The sequence below is a fragment of the Ammospiza caudacuta genome, chromosome 2 (genome assembly GCF_027887145.1).
Source record: "Ammospiza caudacuta isolate bAmmCau1 chromosome 2, bAmmCau1.pri, whole genome shotgun sequence".
NCBI lineage: Eukaryota > Metazoa > Chordata > Aves > Passeriformes > Passerellidae > Ammospiza > Ammospiza caudacuta.
Genome location: NC_080594.1, coordinates 90,833,208 through 90,857,022, shown reverse-complemented (window position 1 = coordinate 90,857,022; position 23,815 = coordinate 90,833,208). Strand labels below are relative to the sequence as shown.

The following is a 23,815-nucleotide window of genomic DNA, read 5'->3' as shown; positions in this document are numbered from 1 at the left end:
ACCACAGGCTGTTACTACTCATGTAAGTCTAGAGAAATCTTATATTGCTCACAGAGGTGCCCTCAAATCTAAACACAAAATCCTCTTTTTTGTAACAGATTGAAACAGCACATTTCATGTCTAATCCCAGTGTTCATCTTCCAGCATTTAGGTGGCTGTGCTAGAACCTTCTCTCTTGTACATCACTATTTCAGCTTTTGCACTTCTTTGTCAGTGCATATCATCAATACCTCATAATTTACTGTTAAATTAGCAGCTGTGGTATATAAGCGCACATTCTTTAACTTGGCTAAATTAAAAATAATTCCATAACTCAGGAATGCCACTCACATGCTGGGTCTGACTTGGGTGTGTGGGAAGATTTTGGTGAGCTCCTGGATGATACTGAGGGTGTCCGACTAGCGCTGAGGATTGAGGCACCAATATCAAGTGCATTAAAGTGCTGTTCAGGATCCAAGCTGGCACCACTCTCCTAAAACAAACCAGAAAAGGAGAACAGCTATTGCATCTGTCAGAGGTAAAGCATTTTGATATTTAGTAATGGTTGCACTCCAGTTCTTTGGCAGACCTAAAATGACTTGAGCAGAAATAATCTTAGGTAGACCAGCAGACCGGGACAAAGGCATCAATGCCCCTTCCAAACAGCATCATATGAATACATTTTACAAACAACTATCACTGAGCTAGAAATAAACAGCAAGCTACTGCCATAGTCACTTTGTGCCTTCAGATGTTTTTCCGACTCTTTCTTTTGTGTTCAGTTGGATGTGACAGCAACTGCAACCTCTGTGAGACACTTGGCCATGCACTGAGGACCAGCTTTGTTGTCTTTCCTAAAGAGATCACTGAGATGTTGCCAAGAGGGCTGATTGCCAGAACTTGTCCAAATGCATCTTTAGACTGTAGTACCTTGCCAAGGAAAAGTGAGATATCTTACACTGCCCCTGCCCATGTTCCACTTCATTTGTGGTTGCTACTAGTCTCCAGGTTTATTCTTTCATAAACTCACCTGATTTATGTCAAAATAATTCAAATGAGCAATGAGTTCTGAAGTTAAGAGAATCCACCAACATTGCAGAAAGACAATGCTGGAGTCTTCAGTGATGTTAACACAGAACAAGTTGTGATTGCTACATAAGTTTATGAAAAAAACTTTTCTCATTGTACCTTTAGTGCTGAGGACACCACCTCTGAGGATACTTCTTCCAAGCCCATCTCCTGTCTCCTCTCCACACGAACATCTGCATAACTGAATGGAAAACATAATTCTATGTATCAACATGGAATTGCTATATTTCTTAAAATGTGCTTTAAGAGAGTGGAGAAATAAATTACTGTACATTTTACAGGTTAAATGAGCAGCTGGAAAGTGACTTAAGTCAAATGCTACTGAATAAGATTTGAGAGTGGTTTAATTTTCAAGTTTTGCTCTGTTCCTATCTTCTTGAAGTCAAGATGTATATTAAAGAACTATATAAAAAGGTCAACTTCACATCCTACAACCACTTTATGACTTCACTGGAAAGCTTCTACACATCTCTTTAAAAACAATATAAGGATTAGAGAACATGAATATTTAGGATCTGTTTATTCTCTAATTTTGCACAAAATTAAAAAATGCCATAGTTTATCTGCCCCTAAACTAAAAACAAAAAGTAAGCTCAACATAAACTAAGGTTCAGTCTGATAATTTTTCTATAATTACCCTATTTCCTTCAGAAAGTTCAGGCTTAATTTTTTTGTTATGTAAGTGATGTTATATTTTTAAAAGAACATTCTGGCAGATATGAGGATGCTCCTATCTTCCTGTCCTTTATGTCCTGGCGAGTTGATAGGATTTTCCATACCTTACCACCATGTGAGTGCACACAATGAACTCTGGCTTGGAGTTCCACTGGTGGTAGGTGATGTAGTAATGGGTCTGGAGCCAGATCCACTGCTGTCCTTTGGTCAGAAACCGATAGCAGCACGACTTCCCCTTGCCGAACTGCATCACTGCCAGCAGAAAATACACACAGCTTGGAGCACAATTTCCCATGTGAAAATGACATGAAATGTGAAAAAAAAGTGACAAAAATATCTGTCATAGGTAGACAGGAGTATAAGCAGCAATTTTGAGTAAGTGCTCCTCTCAGCCTTCTGACAGAACAAAAATCATAATGATTAGTAGGTATCTTCTTCTGACACTTTGGATTCCTACACAGCACAATTAACCTTAAGTTTGGACACTAATGAATTAGTGTCCTCTACAATTTAAACAGAGATCTTACCCAGCTTTATGTGCTGATCACATACTGCTTAATTAGACACCTGGGATTATTTTCTAAGAGTGATCATCTTAAATTCTAGAGCAGAAAAGTACAGGATAAATATGCTTGAAAAGATGAGTATTGTGTGCAGATGGATTTAGAATGAAGTAAACATATGAGATAACAGTGTGCAAAGACAAAATTTGAAAGAAAATTCCCAGATTGATAAAAATTCAAACTACACTAAACCAGGGTGTACTAAAGGTTTTGTAGATTCAATAACCTAAATCTCTTCTTTTTCCCCCCGGTGATTTCAAGGGGTACCCAAACATCCACATATTTAGCTTTTCTATATTTCAATGTCAACATATAAAAACTAATGTTGACAGGATACTTTCAAGACAGGCAGAGGTGGTAATCTGAGATGTTAAAGCCGGTTCTGTAAGCAAATATTTGAAAAGCATTGCCTTATTTTCCTTACTTAGTGAAAGAGTTTTTCAATTAAATCCTAGTAGACCGTATTTAAATAATCACAGCTAATCCCAAATACACAGTGAACAACATTAGGGGAAATAATCCACAAGAATTGCTTGAACTATTTCTGCATATTCTTTACTAATAGAACAGGGGTCAAATCTGACATATTTTATCCATTCAGTGAGTCTCGCTGGCTACTTTTGGGGATTTAGAAGGGAAAATTGTATTTTTCAGAGCTTGGTAAGTCTGTCCCAGATGTCAATCAGCTGCAGTGTCTGCAGTGTGCTACAGCTCTGCTAAGATATACGGGCTGAGGCAGAGTCAAACATCCCCTTCCAAACAACCTTTCACTGAAAAGAGGAGTCCCAGTGTCCAGTGATTCCCAGGAACCCGGGCCATGTGGTACTTACAGTGTTCGTGGCACCTTGCCAGGAGCTCCAGGTCGTCTATGTGGTAATAGTCGTAGCCAGAAGTTCCCAGCACTTCAAATGGAAGGTATCCGATGATCGGCGGCGCTCTGCGGTTGGGCACGACAGGAGGCCATGAAACACAGAAGCAGCAGTTCTGCATGCTGATGCAGAGATGCAAACAGCCCAGATCTACTTTCACTCATCAGTGTATAGCTGTTCACCTCGGGGGGCTGGATCCCCCACCTTGCGCTTGGGATACCCAGCTGGGAGCAGCAATACCGGCAGGGACTATCCCACCAGGACAAGACTATGGCAACACCCCTCCTCCAGAGAAAATGTGACTGTGGAAAGCAGGGCAGCTTCTCAGGGACCTTTATACAGGAATCTGCTGTGAGGGAGTCCTTCCTTGGCTGCTGCTTGGTATGGGGCTCTGCGATGGCTCCTGCAGCCCTTATACAGGGAAAAATGTGTGAGGAGGTGTTTGGAAGCCATCATCTGCTGGGACTGGGGGGATAAGAGAGGAAATCATCTGTGCTGCTTTCCTCTGGGTGCCTGGAGAGCTCATCTGTGGCATGCTGAGGCACTTGCTTTGTACCTTTGCCAGCACAGATGCCTCAGGCCAGCATAGACTTTCCCTCCATAACTCAGTGGGAATTGCACACACGCAATCAATGACTGGATTTGGAAGGAAGGATTTCTGCAGCTGTATAATAATTAGCTCATTTTGCCATGTGACAGACTTTGGTCTGTTGATAATTTTAAAGGAAGGAAGAACAAGCTAACCACAAATTCAGTTGAAGAAATAGAGTCCTTTTGTTTCAAAAGCCCATTAAAAATAAAAGCAAAAGTAAATGCAAAATAGTAAACATCAGCTTTTGTAGGAATTTAGTTGGCAGCCCTTCTGTTCATGAGATTTAGATGTGAAATGGAGCACTACTTGAGAGAAATGTACTTGTGAAATAGTAGCAGAAAAGCACCAAACACAACCAGCAGGGCTTTTCTTGTCACTAACCTGTGATCCAGGAATAAAAATTTCCACTCCAGACTGTGTCTTGATGTGAATTCTTCTAGAGGTTCTTCTACGATGCACATCTCCTGTCCAGTGGAGAAAACTGACTTACTGAGAGTTGGAGGTTCACCCCTCTGCTTCATCTAGCTTTTGTTAGCTATAAATACATGGTGCATAAGAGGAGAAAAAGGATTCACCCATTTTCTGGCCATTCCAGAGAGCAAACTATTGTATTTATCAATGCCAACATTTTTTACAGGAGACAGGGAGAAGAACTTGTAATGCACACGTACTTAAGAGCTGAGACTGTGCCTCAGGGTGCCAAAAGTTTTTTGGCTTTGAAGCAGTGCCTGGGGTGTGACGGCCGTGGGCTTTCCCAGCACCCAGCCTGTGCGTGATCCCACCAGGGCTTGCCACATCTTGCTTCACTCCCTCTGTGTTACTAAAGATACCCACCACCCTTGGTCCTTTTGGATGTCTGCCCACCAAGCTCTCTGAGAAAGGGGGACACTTTCCTTCTCCCTCAGCAGCTGCAGAGGAGCAAATGCCTTTTCAGGCAGCCAGCCTGCAGGGGATCTGTCCAGTGGGTTAAGGGGTCAGTGTTGCCTTGCACTTCACCGCCACAGAAACAAGCTGGCCCTCAAGATTCACAGCAGCCCCTCAGTGCTCATGAGCATGATAATAAGTGAGTTATGCAAGGCAGGGTGAGGCAGAACAGCCTTGCCCAGAGAGATGAGGAGCAGGAGGCAGTCGGTGGGGGTCACTTGCTGTGTGGAGGTGGGAAGCAGAGGGCAGGATGGCATCACAGTGCACAGCCATGCATGGGCTGGGGCTGGCGTGTGCCCCAGGGCCACCTCACTGTGGCCATCTCTCCTCTCCCACTGGATGCTTTGCAGGGGCAACTGCAGCTTCACAAGCTGCCTAGAGTCAGCCTGGAGGCTCCTGGCCTGGGACTTCCCAGCATCAGCATTCTGGATTTGTGGCATCCGGGGTTCCTGTGTCCTTTATGTCTCTCCTGCAGGAGGGTCTCCCTCCTCACTGGTCAGGACAGCCCGCCCACTGGTCCCCAGTGCTGCTATTCCCCTGCTCCGTGATGCCACACCCCCCCATGCTGTGGGCCCATCATTTCCATTAGTGCTTTCTCTCTGCTGTCCCTCAGGCAGAGGAGACCACTGATGTTTTAAACCCTGTTGGGACTAGAGAATAAGCTGAGGTGTGCTGCAGTCAAGCAGTTCTTTGATACATATCAATGCTGACAAAGTTCTTTGAAGTCACTAGCTGCGCAGAGGCAAAAGGCTTCACCTTCAATTCCTCTCTCCCCCTCTCTCCATTTAGGGCAAAATACATGCTGATGCCAAGATCATACACTAAAGTTCAAGGTACAAACACTGCTGTGTGCAACCAAACTGCTGAATTCTGTCTTCCTTAGATGGTCAGATAAACATTTTACATTCATTTTACAGCAGAAAGTCAAGAGTGGGAGTTAGGTGAGTCACCCAGGTGAACTGAAGTGTGCTCAGGACTTTGTGGCAGTTAGAACCTTCTCAGGGCTGTTCAGCAGCTGCTTCCTCCCTAGCACTGGGCAGCTCATTGCCACAGGTGGTCCATTTTGTTTCCTTGTTTATTTTGAGACGCTAGCTCCCCAAAGACAAGGACTTTGCTTTTAGGGTTCTCAGAGAACCTTTAACTCCAACCCTTCTGCTAATATGCTTATTGTGGTTAAGATGCATGGGAAGTGTCCTCACTTACCTGGAAGGGACTCTACTTCCCTGCAGAGTCAGGAATCAGTCTAGAATGCCCTGCAAGTTCCAGAGCACGGAATGGAACCAGGCCAAGGGAGAAGTGTTTTCATATTGGTCACATCTCAATTACATTAAAAAAAAAAACCCTCTTAAACTCTGGACACAGGATACCTGATGCAGCAGTTCACATTTGTCAATTAGGGAACAGCAGTGTTAGGCACAAGCTTGGTTTGTCTGTCCTTATAACCACATGCAGCTATCTTTGAGGATTTGTGAGAAGGGAAACAAGCAGTAATCCACCAAACACACTGAGAAGCACAAATGGAAGTGTTGGTGGTCATCTGTATCATAAAATCGCAGGATCACAGAATTAGCTAGGCTGGAAAAGACCCTTGAGACCTTTGTATATTGTCCCATTGCAGGAAAAGAAAGCAGCAACGAGGAACCAAATTTCAAAGTGATTTTGCAATTCCTACTGCAAGGAGGGCTCTGTATCCTGTGCAACACGGGCAGAAGTGACACTGCTTCCACAGATCCTGGCTTGCAGTGATAATCCTCTTCACTGGATTTTTATGCATGAAATGTGATACCTGTAATCCATTCAATTAGCAAAACTAAGAACCTTCTGTGTTGCCCCATCTGAAAGTTTTTAGTGAAGTTCTGGGATGCACGGCACCCAGGGTGAGCACTTACCTTTAAAAACTGAGGTGTTGCCAAGCGAACTGTTGCCACAAAGCAGATCTGCTTTCCTGGGGATGCTCTGTAAGCCCTTGGGACAGCCTCATCAAAGCCATTGCAAGTGGAGTTAGGCACTAGTTAGGGAAAAAAATGGGACCTGGAGTCATGCCTCATAAAAGATTCGCTCTCCCTGAATATTTTGCACACTCCAAGTGTACTAATACTATTTTTATTCAGAGAAGAGCTCTAAAAGCTTTTAAAGCTGATATGCATATATTTAAATCCAAGTCAGTCATGTTAGGCAGAAAGGCATCAGAGCTTAACTTCAAATATGAATTTTACAGGTTAATCCTGATAAAAATAAGGCCAAACCTTATTACAGAGCATAAACCAGTTTTCTGGAAAGAAACCCCACGCATCCAATTGCTCTTTTTCACCAATCACAAGGAAAAAAAATACATTCTGCAGCGTGCCTGGTGCTGTAACTTCCATGATGCAGTGAAAAAAAGTGTTGGCAAAGGAGGAAGCTCAAGAGAGTTCGTCAAGTCATCAATGGCAGAACACGGGGGCCCACAGCCAGGGAGGCTTCATCAAACTAGCAAGAGGATGCTTGTGATTCTTGGCTGCTGAAGAATGCCTTCCCCTTCTGCATGGAAAGAACTGTCCCCAGTATGCTCAAGCTCTCCTTGTTTTAAAGAAGAAGGGACCCCATGTATGGCACTGGCCTGCAGAGATGGGCACATCTGGCGAGTCTGCAGAAGGCCTGCTGCGTCCTCCAGCACCGGGCAGGGGGAAAAACTGGATGTGATGTGGTTACACATTTTGTATATGCTTTTTGCCTGTGTCTTTCATGATTGCATGGCTTCAACTGCTTTGAGAGCCCACTAGCACCTCCTGCCACAGAGATACATTGCCAAAAGGACATGTTGCTGAAAACCAGCCCACAGTCCCATGTTAGAATGACATAATGCAAATTATTCCTCCAAGTTCAAGTTTAGAGATGGCAATCCCACTCCCACAGCTATGAAAGAAAATGGTGTGCCAGGCTGCAGTGGGAACTGGGCTGGATTCTTGCCCTGCCTGGCTGACTTCCTCCCATGGGGGCAGAGAAGGTCCTAGCTAACAACCAGAGTTCACCAATGTGAGCTAATTTCATGCTACCAGGGATTAAAACTAACATGAAACTCTCTTTCCTTACTATTAGGTCCCTACATCCATCATGAAGTTTCAACAGTTTAGCTCTTCTGCACAGGGCAAAGCATTACTGTGAAATTTAAGAGCTTTGTATCTATATGGGGAGAAGATAACAAGCCATTTTTATCCTGGGGTGCTTCTGCACTGGGATTTCATTCACTATCACAAATTGCAGAGATGGAAGAAGTCTCAAGTGATCACATGTGCTTTTGGAACCCAATTCAACCTATTAAAAGCCTGAGAATATTGATGCATTACTGGTAACAAAGATAACAGGGTATGAGACAGAAAAGAAAGTATTCTGAGTGGAATTCACACCTGTGATTAAATGATTTAGGCCACTGCGTGTACAATATATATTACACCAAAAAAGAAGAGAAAAGTTCTTTATCTGAGAAGACGGCACAGATATGAACATCCCCAGAGATAAAGTCCTCTCTCATAGTTGAGACTGGAGGGCATGGCTAACTGGATATAGAGAGAAAAACTATGGGCAAAATTCTCCTCCTTTCACCAGCAGAGCACATGTGCTCTCAGGACGCCCTAGGAATATGTGTTCCCATTCTGATCCTGGAGTTATGTGTATATATGTGGGCTTCTATGTGATTATTAACACAAAAAGCTGAAAAGAAGAAGAGTTAAGTTCTACAGGACACACGAGTAGCCTAAGTAAAGAGTTATTGATCCATCTCTGATATTAGAATTTTGTGCAAGTCTGTTGATTTCTGTAGTTGGTCCCATTTAAAAATTAATGGGAATGCTATAAACCCACATTACGGGCACTGAGAAAAGTTACTTCTGAGCTTGCTATGTAGTATGCTGAGACATTTGAAATCAGTGGGGCTGTTTCTCTTTGTAATAGCCAAGTTCAGTAGCAAATTTTTGCAGTCTGGGCTCTAAGATATGAAAACAAGATACGCACATTTAGCCTCTGAGATACAGGTATGATAAGTTAACCTAGTTAGCGAACCATGGGCTTGCAAATGACACCAGTTGTAGAAGGGAGCGGAGACTGAGTCACACGAAAGAGAGCAGATGGCTTTTTTATGTCAGCTGCTGGATGTAAACAGCCATGAGCCGGAGACATATTCCCAGAAGGCAGCAGAATACATCCCTGAATGTGGCATTTACAAAATAGGATTCTATTTCCAACAGGTAAATGCAGTAGTAAGAGGGTAATAATTATTGTGTAGGACAGCTAGGCAGCAATTTGGGATTTCCTCACAACATTTGGAAATTATGAACTTAAGCAGCAGTGAACGAATAAGCCCAAAGAGATGAGACACAGCTGGCCTGGCTGGATGTTATCCTGTCTTTGAACAGCTACTGTGCCATCTCATACTCAGCTGCCTTTGACAAAGTCCACAGCATTAAAAGCCTCAATGAAGCAAGCAGGTAGCCACTACATTGTCAAGTACATCTCCATCTGAAAATGACAACTACAATAACTGAAAGGAAAAAACCACTCACATTTGCTTCTGAATTATTTTGCTGCCTGACTTTGGCTGTTGGTATCTTTTCTTTCCACAGCTTTATCTGCACAGCCTGCTTTGCTCTGCTTTTGCAGCTGGTCAGTGAATTTCAACCTTTTTTGGTTGATGAATTTTGAAGTGTAGTTAAAAAAAGAGGTCATTAGATAAATTTTTTAAAAAATACAATCCTGGTATAACCTTTTAAAAAAGCCTTCTGAAAAATCATACCTTATGACTCTCCAAGTCTCTTCAAAAGAAACACAATACCTTGAGGTGGTTCAGTAGTGAACTTTCTGAAAGCACCACAGAAAAACAGTGGAACAGAAAATAGAGGATGAAGCCTGAGGCTTTGCAGATATTAAGATTTATCAGTCAAATATAGGGCTTGGAGTGTTTTTGTCAGAAGATGCCTAATGAAAAATGTTAGGCTCGCCATAAACAGGTGGGCTTGGGTAAGTGAAGACCTGTGTGTTTCACAATTAAATAATCAGGATAAAATATATTGAGTAAGGAATCTGAAGGTCATGTGACAAAGCTAAATACATCATCAGAAAGGTGAAACAGTTGTCTCATATACATCAGCTAGCTGATGCTCCTTAGTGTGAATTTTAATTGTTTTTGTGGTAACCTATCATGCCTGTTGCCCCTAGAGTACCACAAAATTCTTTTTCTAGAAGTACTAAATACCTGCAAGTATCTTGTAAGACACAAAGAAACTGATTTACCTATACAGAGATATTTCTTTGATTATTCTTTTGTTTATTTTTTTTAAAGACCAGGACACTTAGAACAGAAAGTTACAAATAAATAAAGTACAAAAGGAACCAAACCCTTTGCTATTACAGGCAAAAGGATTTTTATCCTTAGGGAGAGAAATCATGCCATATGAAGTGAATGAAAACATGTTTTAAAAACCCCAGATGCCACTTTATTCAGTTAATAATAGTACAGCAGTCAGTTGCTCGGTCATCTTTCTTCAGCTTGGAATGTGTAAAACATAATCTTCCTAAGATAGCAAACCTCCTGCTTATGCCATTTGAAAGAAGAAATCCCTCCTTCCTAGTTTGTCAAGAGATGTTAATATTTAAAGAACCAGACTTAGTGACTGTCAAACAAACTGAACAGTGATTTCAAAAAATACAAGCCAAACAGACCAGAATAAAATCAAATTTGTTTCATATAAATTAATTCAGGCCTCAGATGAACAGAATATTTGGCAATTAACAGATATAATGAAGAAATCCAAAGTGCTGGTGGCAAGCCAGACTGCTCTCAGGAGTCATGTAGATGAGTAACAGTGACACTGTCCATACATCACCTGTCCACTTTGATCTACTCTCTCCTCTTTCCTCCTCCTGTTTCTCCCCTGGCCATCCTGTGCTGAATGATATGAATGGTATGATATGTGTGATATGAATGCCAAGCAGATTCCTTAGAACAGGAATGGTGTCTTTTCTTTGCGCAGAGAGCCTAGCAGGAGTGCTGCATATGGTTAGCTGTAGCTTCTATGATATTGTTAATAGCAAGTAATAATATGTGGCTCTTGGTTCTGATCAAAATATTCATTTTGGATTGAGTTATTCTTGTTTCAGCACATACGTATGGAGGCTCAAGATCAATGTATCTTCTGTATGAACTGTTTACTTCTTTTAAAAATTAATTCAGATGCAATTAATTTTTCTGGAAGTTAAGACTTTTTTCCTCCTCAACATAGTAATTTTCTTGATGCTTATTATTATATCTGAGAGATGTATCAGCTAACAGTAGAGTATCTTCCATTATTAGCATTCAGTAACCAGATACTTCCTGAGTTTCCATGTAATTGGGAATAAAAATGCACAATTTTAAATTCCACTATAATATTACATTACTTGATTAGGAACTCTTTTCACATAATGCTTATCTACTTCTTCAAGAGAAAAGCTTCAGGGATTTTGGATGAAAGGACAGATCTATCACTTAAAAGATGCTGGTGGTCCTTTTTAATATTGATTAACTCTTTGAAAGGGAAGACTCTAGTTTTGTCCCTTTCAGGAGTTTTTAAGCAAGTGTGTCACTTCAGAAAGAGGATACCAGAGCCAATATTTGGATATATAATTACGAGAGATCTTTGTGTGTTTACAAATTACAAACAATTTTCACAGGAGGAATAAATCCAACCCATCTTATCATTTCTTATCTGAGTGAGCTATTAAGCGGCTTTTAAAATAATGTATTCTCACTCGATCTGACATTTTATACTGGAGCCGAGCACTTCCTTGGACTTTTGGGGAGAGTTACCTTCATTACCTGCCTTCCCCCTCAGCCCTCAGGCAAGACTGGGTGAGAGCCACTGTATTATTGATTGGTGATGCTGATATGACTCTCTCTCTTACCAGGTACTACAGGTTAATAGGTACAGTGATGCACTTGGCTCCCTCAGATGTGAGCTCCCTTCATGACTCTCGTTAAAATCTGGGCTACAGACCCAGAACCTGAAATATATAAAAATACTGGACAGAGTTCCTATTTACAAATAAACCAGAACCAACCCTAGTGATCTGACAGCAAGTAGGCATTTCTCACAGAAGCAAAAAGGAATTCCACCTTCCTCGTCTGAGTGGCCCGTGGGCCACCTCCTTTCCTCTCATGGGACTACTGAATCTTCACATCAGGTTACAGTCCTGCTTTTCTCATTGAAGCTTAATTAATGATGATTATATAATCCTCCCAAATGGAAAATCAAATCTCTTGTATTTGATTTAGCACAGGCAGTGACTCATGCAGCACTCTGCACAGCTTGCACTGCTGTCTCACTGGTCAGCTGCTCTCACTTGGGCACAGCCAGTGCAATGGGGATTCACTCATGTGCAGGCAGCTCATGTCACATCCCTGGTGCAGATACAGCAGCAGAAATGCTCTGCAGCAGGGTTTGCAGAGTACAGATTCCTCAGGACCAGCCAAAGTGTGCCTGCTCTTGCTAACCCTGGCACTGGGCTGTGTAGCTCCTCTAGACCACAGCTGTAGCTGACCCTAGGAGCTCCAGGGACAGTGATCTCCTGAAAGACAGAATGCCTGCTGTGAACTGTGAGAGCTTTCCTGGGCAATTTCTGAGCCCTGTGTATGCATGTCCTTGCCTCTTCTGGGATCAGTGAAGATGCCAGTGACTGCTCCTCTGTGGGAGTAGCATGGGTTCAATGTAGACTGTGTGTGATTTGGCTCCCTGACAGCAATTCTGGTGACAAGTCACCTTGGCAGATATCAGGTATTTGTCCTACTTCAGCATGAAAAAAATTATCTTTGGCATCTCAGTACGACGGCCTTTAAAGCCTCAGAGCTCCCATTAAAGTTAGGGAGAGAAGCTAAGCTCCTAACTGGCTTTCTAAGCTGCAATCCTTCAAATTAATCCATTCAAACCCATCCCTATATGATGTTCTCAGCCAGAAGTCAACAATGAGATTAGGGGGAAGGCATAAAGGAGGAGGGAGGGGGGCAAGGTGACTGGGGACTCACAGGCATGACCTCCTTGCCCCAAGCACCAACACTGTATGAGTAATGAGCAATAATAAAATAAGCCTAAGGAGATGATAATTCAAAAGAGGTTACATAAAAGGCTATGTGGAAGTAGAATAAAGATAGTGACATTTCTGTTAAGGAGGGTGAAGTAGGACCTACCAGTTCTTAAAAACATCAGCAAAAGTTAAATGACAAGGCATGGAGACAGATTTACTCCTGCAAGACTCTACATTAATGACAACAGAATAGCTAAGTATCCTGACAGGATATAATGTGCCCAGGGATAAAAGAACTTCCCTGGCCATAGAGGCTCTGGCATCCTTGTGGCAGGAACAGGCAGGCTGAGTGGGCTCAGAGTACGCTCAGCAAAGCATTGGAAACAAAGGCAGGAGTTTGCATTGGGTGGCTAAAAAGGAATGGCAGGATTTGTATTTAAGGAACATCCTGTATCAGTCTCCCATGTGTAAAAACATGCTCACACTTCCACTGCTGTGAAAAGCTACAGGGAAAAACATTCTTCAGTACATTCATAAGGAATGTCTCCTGCTAATTAAGCCTAATTTGCAATTTCTGTCTTTCTCCCCCAGCTAAGTCTTTTCTTATCTTTAGCTTAGAATCCCTCCTTCACAAACATCTCCAAAAAGCAGGCTTTGGGGCCAGCTGATCCTATGCATATAGGACAAATGCTGCCCTGAGTGATGTGTCTCTCCCACCACCCTTGTCACCACTTTCTCTCTTGCCCACTTGCCCTCACACCTGGAGGATGGATGATTGGAGAATGGGTATTTATTTAACAGGAGGAAAAGAGGGCAATTGCTGTCAGGCCCAATAGGTGACAGCCCCGAGGAACATGGGCTGGGGGATGGTGCCTGGTAACTGTGGGCCAAGCAGAGGCAGGAATCCAGCCCACCCCTGCACCCACCAGATGCTTGGAGTTGTTTGTGCCACAAGTCCCTGTGCCAAAGCACAGGTGCCTGCCCCCAGCCCTTGCGTGGCTTCCCCAAAGGGTGGAGCATTCCTATGGTGCTCACTTGAGCTGATTCTCCTGTGCCTTGCTCAGGGTGCAGCTGGCTGGTGCAAGGAGCCCAGTGGATCCAAGGACAGCCACTCTGGAGGTCTGCACCCTCGTCTGGCTGCTCACTCTGTAAGCCAAGGGTATCAGCTCCCAAGCAAACAGTTTGCTGCTGCTACATCTGAGTCCAGGGCACTCGCTTCCACCCTTGCTGGGAGGCAGCCATGGGAGTGACTCCCAGCCAAAGGGGAGCAGTGCTGGACATGCACTTGGTGAGGCATTTCCATCAGGCTCTGCACTGAACTGGTGAAACTAAAGTCAGATGGCAAGGGGCCAGGAGGCACCATCTCACAGAGCCAGGTAAGGCTGCCCCTCCCTTCAACCAGAGGGTCAGGCTGCAGCAGAGACGGGAAGAAAGTGGAAGAGACAAAATAAAGTGAAGATTTAGAAAAAAGTGGCACAAAGGGGGAAAAATGTGAAGAAGAAAGCACATGACTTGTTTGAAAGCTATTAAGACGGGGTCTTTGGAAAATGATTTGGTGTCTTCTGAAATCAATATGTTCCCATTTAGTTTCCATGCAGTAAGCCAGGGAAGATATCTGTAATGTAAGTTTTATCATTTTTCTGAGAAATAGCCACTGATGAAATAGTTGGGATGTGAAATCCTAACGGGTAAGGGGGCAATATTAATGTCAGGCTAAAATAAAGGGCTGAAAATCCTTGAAGAAAATGGATCAGAAATTCCCCTGGTAGAAATGCATCCTTATGAGTCAGCACCTGAAATCCGGTTTCTGCTCTAGAAAACAGAACAGCTTGGTGTGCGCGTCTGTCAGGCAGGCGCATTTCACTTCATTCAAACTAGAAAGCATACAGGCAGCTACATTTTTTTATACAAATAGAGCCTCAAATCAGATGGCACCAAACAAGAAATACATATCTCCATCCTGCACGTAGGTTTCTATTCTAGTCATGTGGAGCAAAAGCAGAAAGTTAAATGGGGACAGGGACATTTTTTTTCACAGCGTGGCGTGCAGTTTTTGGAAAGCACGGTGGGGAATTTTTTTGCAGAGGATGACCTATTTGGAACAATACCAGCAACTTTGGAAATGCCACTCTGGAGTTCAGTCAGGCAAGTAACTAAAGCAAACTTGGGCAGGCAGGAGAAGGAAAGAAATAAAAGAGTATTTCATTTCTGACACTAATGGCCGTGCAGCAATCTGTTTGTTAGAGAATGGGTGAGGTGGAAATCTGCTCTACACCCCTTGAAAGATGGTTTCCCTGGACTGACTGTGGTGCATTAGTGACTATGCTGACTGCATGTCTTTCCCTTTTTTTTGGAGAGTAGTGGGTTCTGCAGTGCTGGAGAGGAATGCAAAATGGCAGCTGGAGAGGGAGATGGGTGGCAGTGTCCACAGCCATTCTGATGAAACGTGGCACTGCTGCCTTTCCCCAGGATTTTGCAGAGAAGGGTAAGAAGACAGATTTGGCAGGTTATCAGTTCTGGCATGGAATTTGTGTTTAAAGTAAACCAGCAGATAAGGCAGCAAGATTATAATTTTGCTAATAGGTGGGGTCTTAGCACACAGTATCAGTGAGCACAAATAAACCCTCATCTAAACCTGTCATTATTTGCAAACTTACCCAGAGTCCAGGATCACTGCAAGTGAAGGGCAGTAACAAAAGCAACTAACACAATTTCACTCATCACATGTATTCATCCAGCTACTGCAACTCAGCCATGAGATCCGTGAGAAGCAAAATTTATCCCGTAATGTAAAAATAGTTCTGTCAGTTAAAAGCCTGTCTTGTTCAATGGAGCAATACTTATATTTTATTTTACACAGCTAAAGGAACATTTATACAACAATTAAAGCTTACCATTGCTGTAAGACCGAAAATTTCCTACAAATTTTATGTATTCATATGTTGGAAATTCCTTTGGGTTCAAACTTCCTCTCAGAAGATGACAATAAAACTCTAGTTCATTGTCAGCTGGATTGTTAAAAGAAGAAGAAGAAGAAATAAATATACTATTTCAGCTAAACACAACCAATGGTGTCTTCCAACCCCAATCTTGCAACTGGCAGCACAAGATCAGCTTGCTACCTCTCAGGAGTCTCAAACACCAATGTGCTATACATTGCAGGAGCAGAGGCTCTGCAAGAAAGCCTTGCAGGGATGCAGGTTGCTCAGCACTGTGCCCAGGCGTGCCTGCAGCTCGGGGACAGCTTGGAGACTTGCCCTTCTGTGACACACCTCATCACAGGAGTTACACAGCCACAGCCTCAGTGCAGCCACAGACAGAACTGGGTCCTTCACTTACTGCTTTTTTCTGCTTAGGCTCCTCACAACTCACAGCTGTTCTACATCCTGTGTTGGAAAACTATGCTTAATTACCTCAAAACATCTATTAAATTAACTTGGGCATATTAGCTTTCAGCTGCAGGTTTTGTATGATACAGTAGATTGGGCAGCTGTACATCTTACATTATTGTGTCTTTTTTGGTTTTCTGCATCTTACCTCCTAGAGTGAGTAAGGCTGAGGAAGTAAAAACATTTCCAAGGAAATCAAATTTCAATTGGAAAAAGAATTGCAATAGTTTTAGAGGGTTTTTTTGACTGTAAGGCAAACCAAAGTTACGCCACATTAGCTGATCTCTGAACAACATCTTACTTGAACAGGCTGAAATATCAATTAAGATGTGATTTGTCTCAGGCGAACTCTCAATTTCCATCAGCTAACCTATTTTTCTTAGCTGTCTCAAATGATATGATATTTAATAATTAACATAACTGCAAGTAGTCTTAGCCTAGTAAAATAAAGGCAAAGAGTTTCATTTAAAAATAGAACCAAAGGGTCATTCCAGGTGGCAAGATCTTTTTGAAAGGCTATGAACCTAATTTTTTAATGCACATCACATAAAAAACTCTTTCTGTGAGAAAATTTTTTATCCTGCCTGTGCTTTTTCATTTACTAGAGAAGATAAAATGAAACTTACTTTTTAGGTAATCAGATGAGGCAGAATCTGTCATAAGCATACAAGAAGATAACATCTTATAAATTTCTGAGTGTTCTTGTTCTGGGAGGAAGTTTAACAAATTCTGATCCAAGACATCACACTGCAAAGAGAAATAAGTTTTGAGACAAACAGAAATATCACAACAAGCAACACTTGCAGAGATGTGCAACAAGATGTGATACAAAGCCTGTGGCATTTGACAGGAGTTTCCTCACTGATTTCCAGGTACTCTAAAACAGAGGAGGAACCTGTTGGACAAACTGAGTGGCCACTTCCCTGTGGGCTGGTCATCAATTAAGTCTCAGCAATCAGCAATATTCAGTGTTTCTCAGAGACCATCAGATGCAGCAGGTATGTCCGTGCAATTAAATGATGAGACCTGGGAGAGGGCTGGAAAAGGGTGTCTGGCTCCCCATAGTGCTACTAAGCTCCATGTACAGGCCTGTTGCGGATCACTGGAATTTGTTCTCTCCCTGACAGAGCCTGACCTGCAGGAGCAGTGAGGCTGGGAGTCATCCTGAGTCAGCCAGGTCAGTCCCAGATCAAGCCCTTTCCTGGGGGGATCCCCTCAGCTCCGGGGAAATGCCCTTGGGGTGGCAGGTGTGGTTCCCCATTTCCTGCATCCTGGCAGGTGGGAGCAGGGAGAAGGCGACTTCCACGTCTGGACATGACTTTACAGCAGTTAGTCTCCAGGGAGGGGAACTTCACAGTGCCACCAAGTCCTGCCTCTGGCCAGCCATGAGCTGAATGTCCATGTGCCTCCAGCCCCATGATCCAAAATCTAGGAAGTAAGATTTGGGAATGGAAAGAGGAGATGGATTTGTGTAAAAGGCCATGGCTGGCTCAGGGTGGAGACAACAATGAGTCTGTCATGGGCTGCCAAGAGGAAGGTGTCCCTGTGCCCAGTGTGGTGACTAACCCAACAGAGTGCCTCTGAAAGGAAGCCTGAGATAAACTGACCCTCCAATGGCATCAACTTACATCTGTCCCACTTGAGACTACCTCAGGCTGAGCTGGCACACTGACACAGCTTTGTGTGTCATCAGAGCAGCTTCTATCAGACTGTACACTCATGCTGAAAACATGTAAGCTGTGTATGAGACTGGCAAGTTATTAACCATCATTATTTGTGTAATATTGTGCTTTGGTTTCCATCTGCTTTCTATTCATGCTAGCTTTTCTGTGTGGAATTCCTGTTTAGAGTGGTGAAACTCATTGAGCAGACTTTAAAAACCAGAGTGCTATGCTTTATACACACACCTTAACAAGAATATATCACTTTAGATGATTCAGTTGTAAGTATTATATATGCTCATTACTTGAATATTCCTGTTGTGAAGAATAATCAAAAGTTATTTTTGTGGCTTTAGTTTATATCTTATTAATGTGAATCCTACTGATACAGTATGTGATAAAGGTTTTTTATGTATGTATAAATACTTACATACACACTTCTATATACACATACTATACTTCACAAAATATAGTACATTGTTTCATGTAATTTTTTTGCTGTGCATATGAAGAAAGAGCCTTTGGAAACTGCACTGGTGAGTTCTGTTTAAGGCTTAGGTGCAATTTCAGAATTTTTTTTCCTGTAAATGATAATGATACCACCAGGTTAATTAATCTCCCATCTACTCTGCAGTAACTGCAGGAAAACTAGATGTGAGCCATCACTACTCCTCTAACTGAAACCTTTTGTCTCCATACTGTGACCAAGCTCCAATTCCAAACTCACCTCTTGCAGAGGTCTGGCACACCAGTAAAACAGTGCACAGAACAGAACTTCTGGATCTTGTACACATCAAGACTTCAACAATGCTCTTGAATCAATATGTCAACCCAGAATACATTGCTAAGTCAAACAGAGAGATGGAAGCAAATATTCCACTGTCTCACTGGAACTGTGGAAAATGCCAAGCAAGCTGTTCATAGCTAATTCTGCACCACACCCAAAGAGCAGACATCTGATGTCATGGCAAAAAGGTAGGTGGTGAAACAGATAAGCTCTGCAAAGGGATCTGGACAGACTGGATCAAAGACCTGAGACCTGTATGAGGGTCCAACAAGGCAAAGAGCCATATCCTGCCCTTGGGCCACAACAACCCCAGGCAGTGCTACAGGCTGGGGGCAGAGAGGCTGGGAAGCTGCCCAGTGGAAAAGGACCTGGGGGTGCTGGTCCACAGCAGCTGAACATGAGCCAGCAGTGCCCAGGTGGCCAAGAAGGCCAATGGTGACCTGGCCTGGATCAGCAATGGTGTGGCCAGCAGGAGCAGGGCAGGGATTGTGCCCTGTACTCAGCACTGGTGAGGCCACACCTCGAGTGCTGCATCCAGTTCTGGGCTGCTCAATTCATCTCACTGAGGTGCTGCAGTGTTCCAGAGAAGGACAACAGAGCTGGGGAAGGGTCAGGAGCACAGGTCTTACAAGGACCAGCTGAGGGAGCTAGAATTGCTTAGCCTGGAGAAAAGGAGGCTCAGGGGAGACCTTATCATACTCTTAAAACTATCTGAAAGGAGGTTTTGGTGATGTGGAGGTTGGTCTCTTCTCCCCGGCAACCGGTGACAGGACAAGGGGAAATGGACTCAAGCTGCATCAGGGGAGGCTCAGGCTGGACATCTGAAAAAACTTCTTCATGAAAGAGTGATTAAGCATGGGAAGAGGCTGCCCAGGAAAGTTGGCAGAATCACCATCCCTGGAAGGGTTCAAAAAATGAGAGGACATTGCACTTTGGTTTAGTGGCCATGGCGGTATTAAGTCAAAGGTTGGACTTGATTTTGCAGGTCTTTTCTGACCTGATTCTACTGATAAAATTTGACCATCAGTGATAAAAATGGATCACTTGGAGGGGAATGGTTTGCAGCGCTGTCTAATTATTCTGTAGTGAGCAGTTCTGTGCCACTGTCTGAGACAGCCAGAGTATTGCTGAATGAGATAGGCAAAGCAGACAAAAGATCAACTACAGTGACTGTGGGTAGACTTGTTAGATGAACTATGTTAATGCACAATTATGCTGCTAAGCCTGGAATCTACTCTGCATCTTCACATCTATGGGAGCTGCTAAGCAAAGCTTTGGAGTATTTACTCCTGAAAGCTAAGGCAGGCAAAGAACACCTTTGCCTACATGGATGCTGGTCTGCTCTAAACACAATACATCAAGTTCTGCAATAATGGGATGCATAGTTAAAATATTTCTGCAGTTTCAACAAAACAGCTGTACTCCAGAATGGAACTCCCTCATAATTTCATTGCTTTTACTGTGGAATGGGGGTAGTGGTTAGGTGGAAAAATTCTTGCTGCAGGGAGAAAAAAATCAAAGGATCTAAGCAAACATGGTGACTAGGAAAGGGGTGGTGGAGGGCTGCAAATGAGATGGGTTTCTTTCCCATCAATACAAAAAATAAAGATGGCTATGCAGTTGTGTGCTGGGATTTGGCCCCTGTATGAACCTGTATGTCCTGCACTGATTCCCACTGCTACCCTGTAACAGCAACACAGCATGATTAACTTCTGCACACTGTAAGGTGCCATGTCCTGGATTCTTCCACCCTGAGGTTTGCCTTAAGCACCCAACACAGCAGAGCAGCTCCTTGAGTTTCACTGGGTAGCCCCTGAGGAGAAATCTCAACCCTGCCAGGGACCTTCTGGAAAAGCAGGCAAGAAGGGACAGGGAGGACCCCTCCCAAGAGATTGCATATTCTTGGAGTCATAGTGTGCCATCTGACTGGCAAATGCTGAGTTGTGATCAGATTTCAATGAGTTCATTTCAGTTAGTCATCCTTACTATGTGAGCTAGATCTCTCCATCTCAACTGACTCTACAAGTAGTCTCCAGACCTCATAAAAAAAAAAATTTAGAATTACAACAGGGGAAGTTTGTGTCTGAAAATTTTCCATGGAAGTATGGGAAACTGTGTTAAAGAGAACCGGATATATTTGTTCTCAGCACTGGAACTTTCATGATTTTAATGAAAAAAGAATATACATCAGTTTTATTAACAGGAGGCCTCAGAGTGCCCGCTCTGCATTTTGCCCAGTTTTGCATTCTTTTCATTGTTCAAGGCAGAAGATTTTCAGAGTATTTTTTCCCTGTTGCCACAGAGTAGAAAGAATTGGTATTTTGTCCCTCAAGCAGTGACTGAATTTAGCTTACAAATAGATCCTCAAGGTAAACAAAATGAGCCACATAGATTTTCCAGATAGCACTCTGATCAGTTTTAAAACTTAAAAAAACCAAACGACAAGGACAGAGGAAGACTAAAATATCCAGTGTGCACTAGAAGCACCCTCAGCTGGGCCCCTGCCCATGGCCATAGTGATCTGCCAACCTGGGCAGGGAGAAGCCTTTATTCCTTACTCAGTTATGGCCTCTGGATGCTCCCTCTGCATGTGTGGGCTGGTGTTAACCATTACCACTCCAGCAGCTCCAGCAAGGTCTGCTCCACCTGCAGCCTGGTCAGGCTGGTCCCTGACTTGGATTGCCATGTGCTGCTTCTGTGCAAATAAAAAGTAATGTCCATCTTTATCCTTATTTTGGGCTGGATACCATGTAAGGTTATCACACAAAACACAAAGTCTTTGGGAGAGAAAACCACTTCAGTTTCTGATGGTGCAACTCAGGAATTGTAAACCTGAATCTATCCATGTTCAGTCAGGGCTTCAGACTTCAGGCACAGGGTCTGAAATGTGTCTTCCCGAAGAGGAATGCTTTCCCTCAGCAGATCTATCATCTCCACTAAGAATCAGTATTTGAAAGGGATACCAATGAAATCTCCAAATGATGAAAGACAAGGAAATTTCATGGAGATCAGTAAGCGTATGAAAACCCCACAGCCTGTGTGTAGGACAGAGCTCTCCCCACCCTTGAAGTGAGGAAAATGTCAGAAAATAGTCAAGTACTGGTCTTCTAAACTGTTGAGGATGAAAGAAAACTGAAATAGATAGACTCAGTTCAATCTGTTGTTGCATAGCAATATTTTTGCATTTACCAGGAGCTGCTCTTTCATCAAGTTCTTTTGTCTCAGAAGAAAATAATTTTTGTTCTTATTCCAGCAAGGTAGTGTTGTGAAATACATTTGTCTGGGTGAAAAACATAATGCATATTTGGTGAAAAACTAAATGAGAGAAAGAGAATTGTAATTTTCTTAAGAACATGGCAGGGGGTAGTACAATAATGATTTGGCAGCTAATTTTTTCTCCTGGGCATGTATTTATTTGAGACCAGGGTACTAAAAATGAGTGTGAGGATTAATCCATAATTATTGTGCCATTTCTCCTAGAGCAGCCTTAGCAACAGGAGCAGGGTTTGGAGCAGTCCCTCTCCCCTGCTCCTCCAGCCCAAGCCAAAGCACAGGAGTGTCTCCTGGAGCAGCACGCAGACAAAAGAAGCTGAATGTGCTGAGCATCAGCTGCACTGGTGCAGGGCTGCACCAGCACTGGCTCCACAGCAGCTCCTGGGAGCAGTGTGCTCCCCTTGGGAAAGCACAGGGCAGCTGCAGGGAGAGCTGTCAGCAGCCTCCAGCTAACTCCAGATTCAATGGGGTTTTTGTCCTTTACCTCCCTGGGAGCAGAATAAGGCCCTTAACAAGCTCCTCACTGGGCTGCCAGCAGCACTGGTGCTATTCTCTGCTAGCTTAAAAATCAGAGATGGAAAAGATCAGCCAGGTCACCCTGTCCCTCCCCTGGCCAGACTATTCCTGCAGAGCTTTTTCAAGCTGAAGTGCCTCATAGCAACAAAAACCTGAAGGATATGAATCAGACAGAGATAGTGCAGAGCTGAGCAACAGCAGCAGCCAGCATAATGCAGGGACAAACTCCCTCACCACATTTTCAGGAAAACACCACCCCCAGCACTGCTTTACACTGCTCCTACAACTGCAGTGCCCAATTCTACAATGTGTAGTAGAAAAGGCAGTGCCAGAATTACTCACCGGTAAATGCCCCAGAAGAGGTGTGATGCTGTCAGACACATAGATGATGCTTCCACCTGTGGTTACTGCTATGATGAAGCCATCTAATGCCTAAGGAAAACAGACAAGTGCAGAGTGCTTTAATAGGAATGAGTGGTGTAAACAGGACATCTCATCAGTATGGATCAAAACAGTTTGACTTCGGCACCATATTGTTATCTAGTTGTAGGAATGTTATCTCAAGTTGCAGAACAGTAATTCTCTGATTTTACAGTCTGATTTAACTTTTACAAGACTCTTTGTAGTCTAGTAAAACCTACTATTGAAGCAACAAAGGGCTCACAGGAACATTTCATGTCTCAGTTTTTAAATTAATCACACATTTTAATAATGCAAAATGACTAAGACTGGATCCCTTGGAAGTTATTAAAATGAACATTTGAGCTCTGTGTAAATATCAAAGGACGATGAAAGGATGCAGTCCTATCTCAAAATGGTACTTCTCTGCAAACCCCATAAATCTCAGTTTGTATTAATGTAACATTGTATATTACTGGGCTTTCATGTAAGTAAAAGCAATGCAAATGATCAAATAATCCTTAGCCTGAGTTTTAATTGAGTGATTTATTTTAAAGGTCATGGTATTAGATTACTCATTCCAAGACAAATTCACCCTTCTGCAGAGTTTCTTCCTCACTTTGGTCCCATCTTGTGGTAAGCCCCTCCACTCCTAGAACTGAAGGGAAATGTCAGCCTTATCCCCACCCTCTGCACGGGAGCAATTTCACCTTCAAAATGAGTCTCCTCTTTAGTCTGAGCTGCCAAGTTTTGAGCTAAATTTTGCTCAAAATTAAACCTAGGTGGATTTCGAGATCTAAGGCAAGATTAACTTATTTTTTTGGGGGGATTCTCCTCAGAGTGAAATAAAACTAGATGATCTTCAGATCACTGTAAGGAGAACATCTCAAAAAATTAAGACACAACAGTAGGGGCTCAGATAATATATTAAAACCTTCCTATTGTCATTAGGGAGTCACCAGTGAGGCTCCCAACCCTTCAAGTGGAGCAAGTCTGGGCCCTTCCTGTCAGTTCCCCGATGTTCTGGAGTCAGTTTTGGCAGCAGTACTTGAGCAGCAAATGCCCTGT

General features: G+C 43.1%; 1 protein-coding gene across 1 annotated transcript in view; it reads right to left on the bottom strand.

The window, feature by feature from the left end:
* Positions 1-23,815, bottom strand: part of NPAS2 (neuronal PAS domain protein 2) — a 53,585-nt gene that overhangs the window by 19,348 nt on the left and 10,422 nt on the right. Inside the window, exons 4-12 of the mRNA XM_058825219.1 lie at positions 22,691-22,780; positions 16,738-16,858; positions 15,617-15,730; positions 6,581-6,699; positions 4,149-4,231; positions 3,137-3,243; positions 1,848-1,995; positions 1,168-1,249; positions 331-472 (exon numbers count right to left, since the gene is read on the bottom strand). Coding sequence (XP_058681202.1) covers positions 331-472; positions 1,168-1,249; positions 1,848-1,995; positions 3,137-3,243; positions 4,149-4,231; positions 6,581-6,699; positions 15,617-15,730; positions 16,738-16,858; positions 22,691-22,780 — 1,006 coding nt within the window. The remainder of the gene's footprint in view (positions 1-330; positions 473-1,167; positions 1,250-1,847; positions 1,996-3,136; positions 3,244-4,148; positions 4,232-6,580; positions 6,700-15,616; positions 15,731-16,737; positions 16,859-22,690; positions 22,781-23,815) is intronic.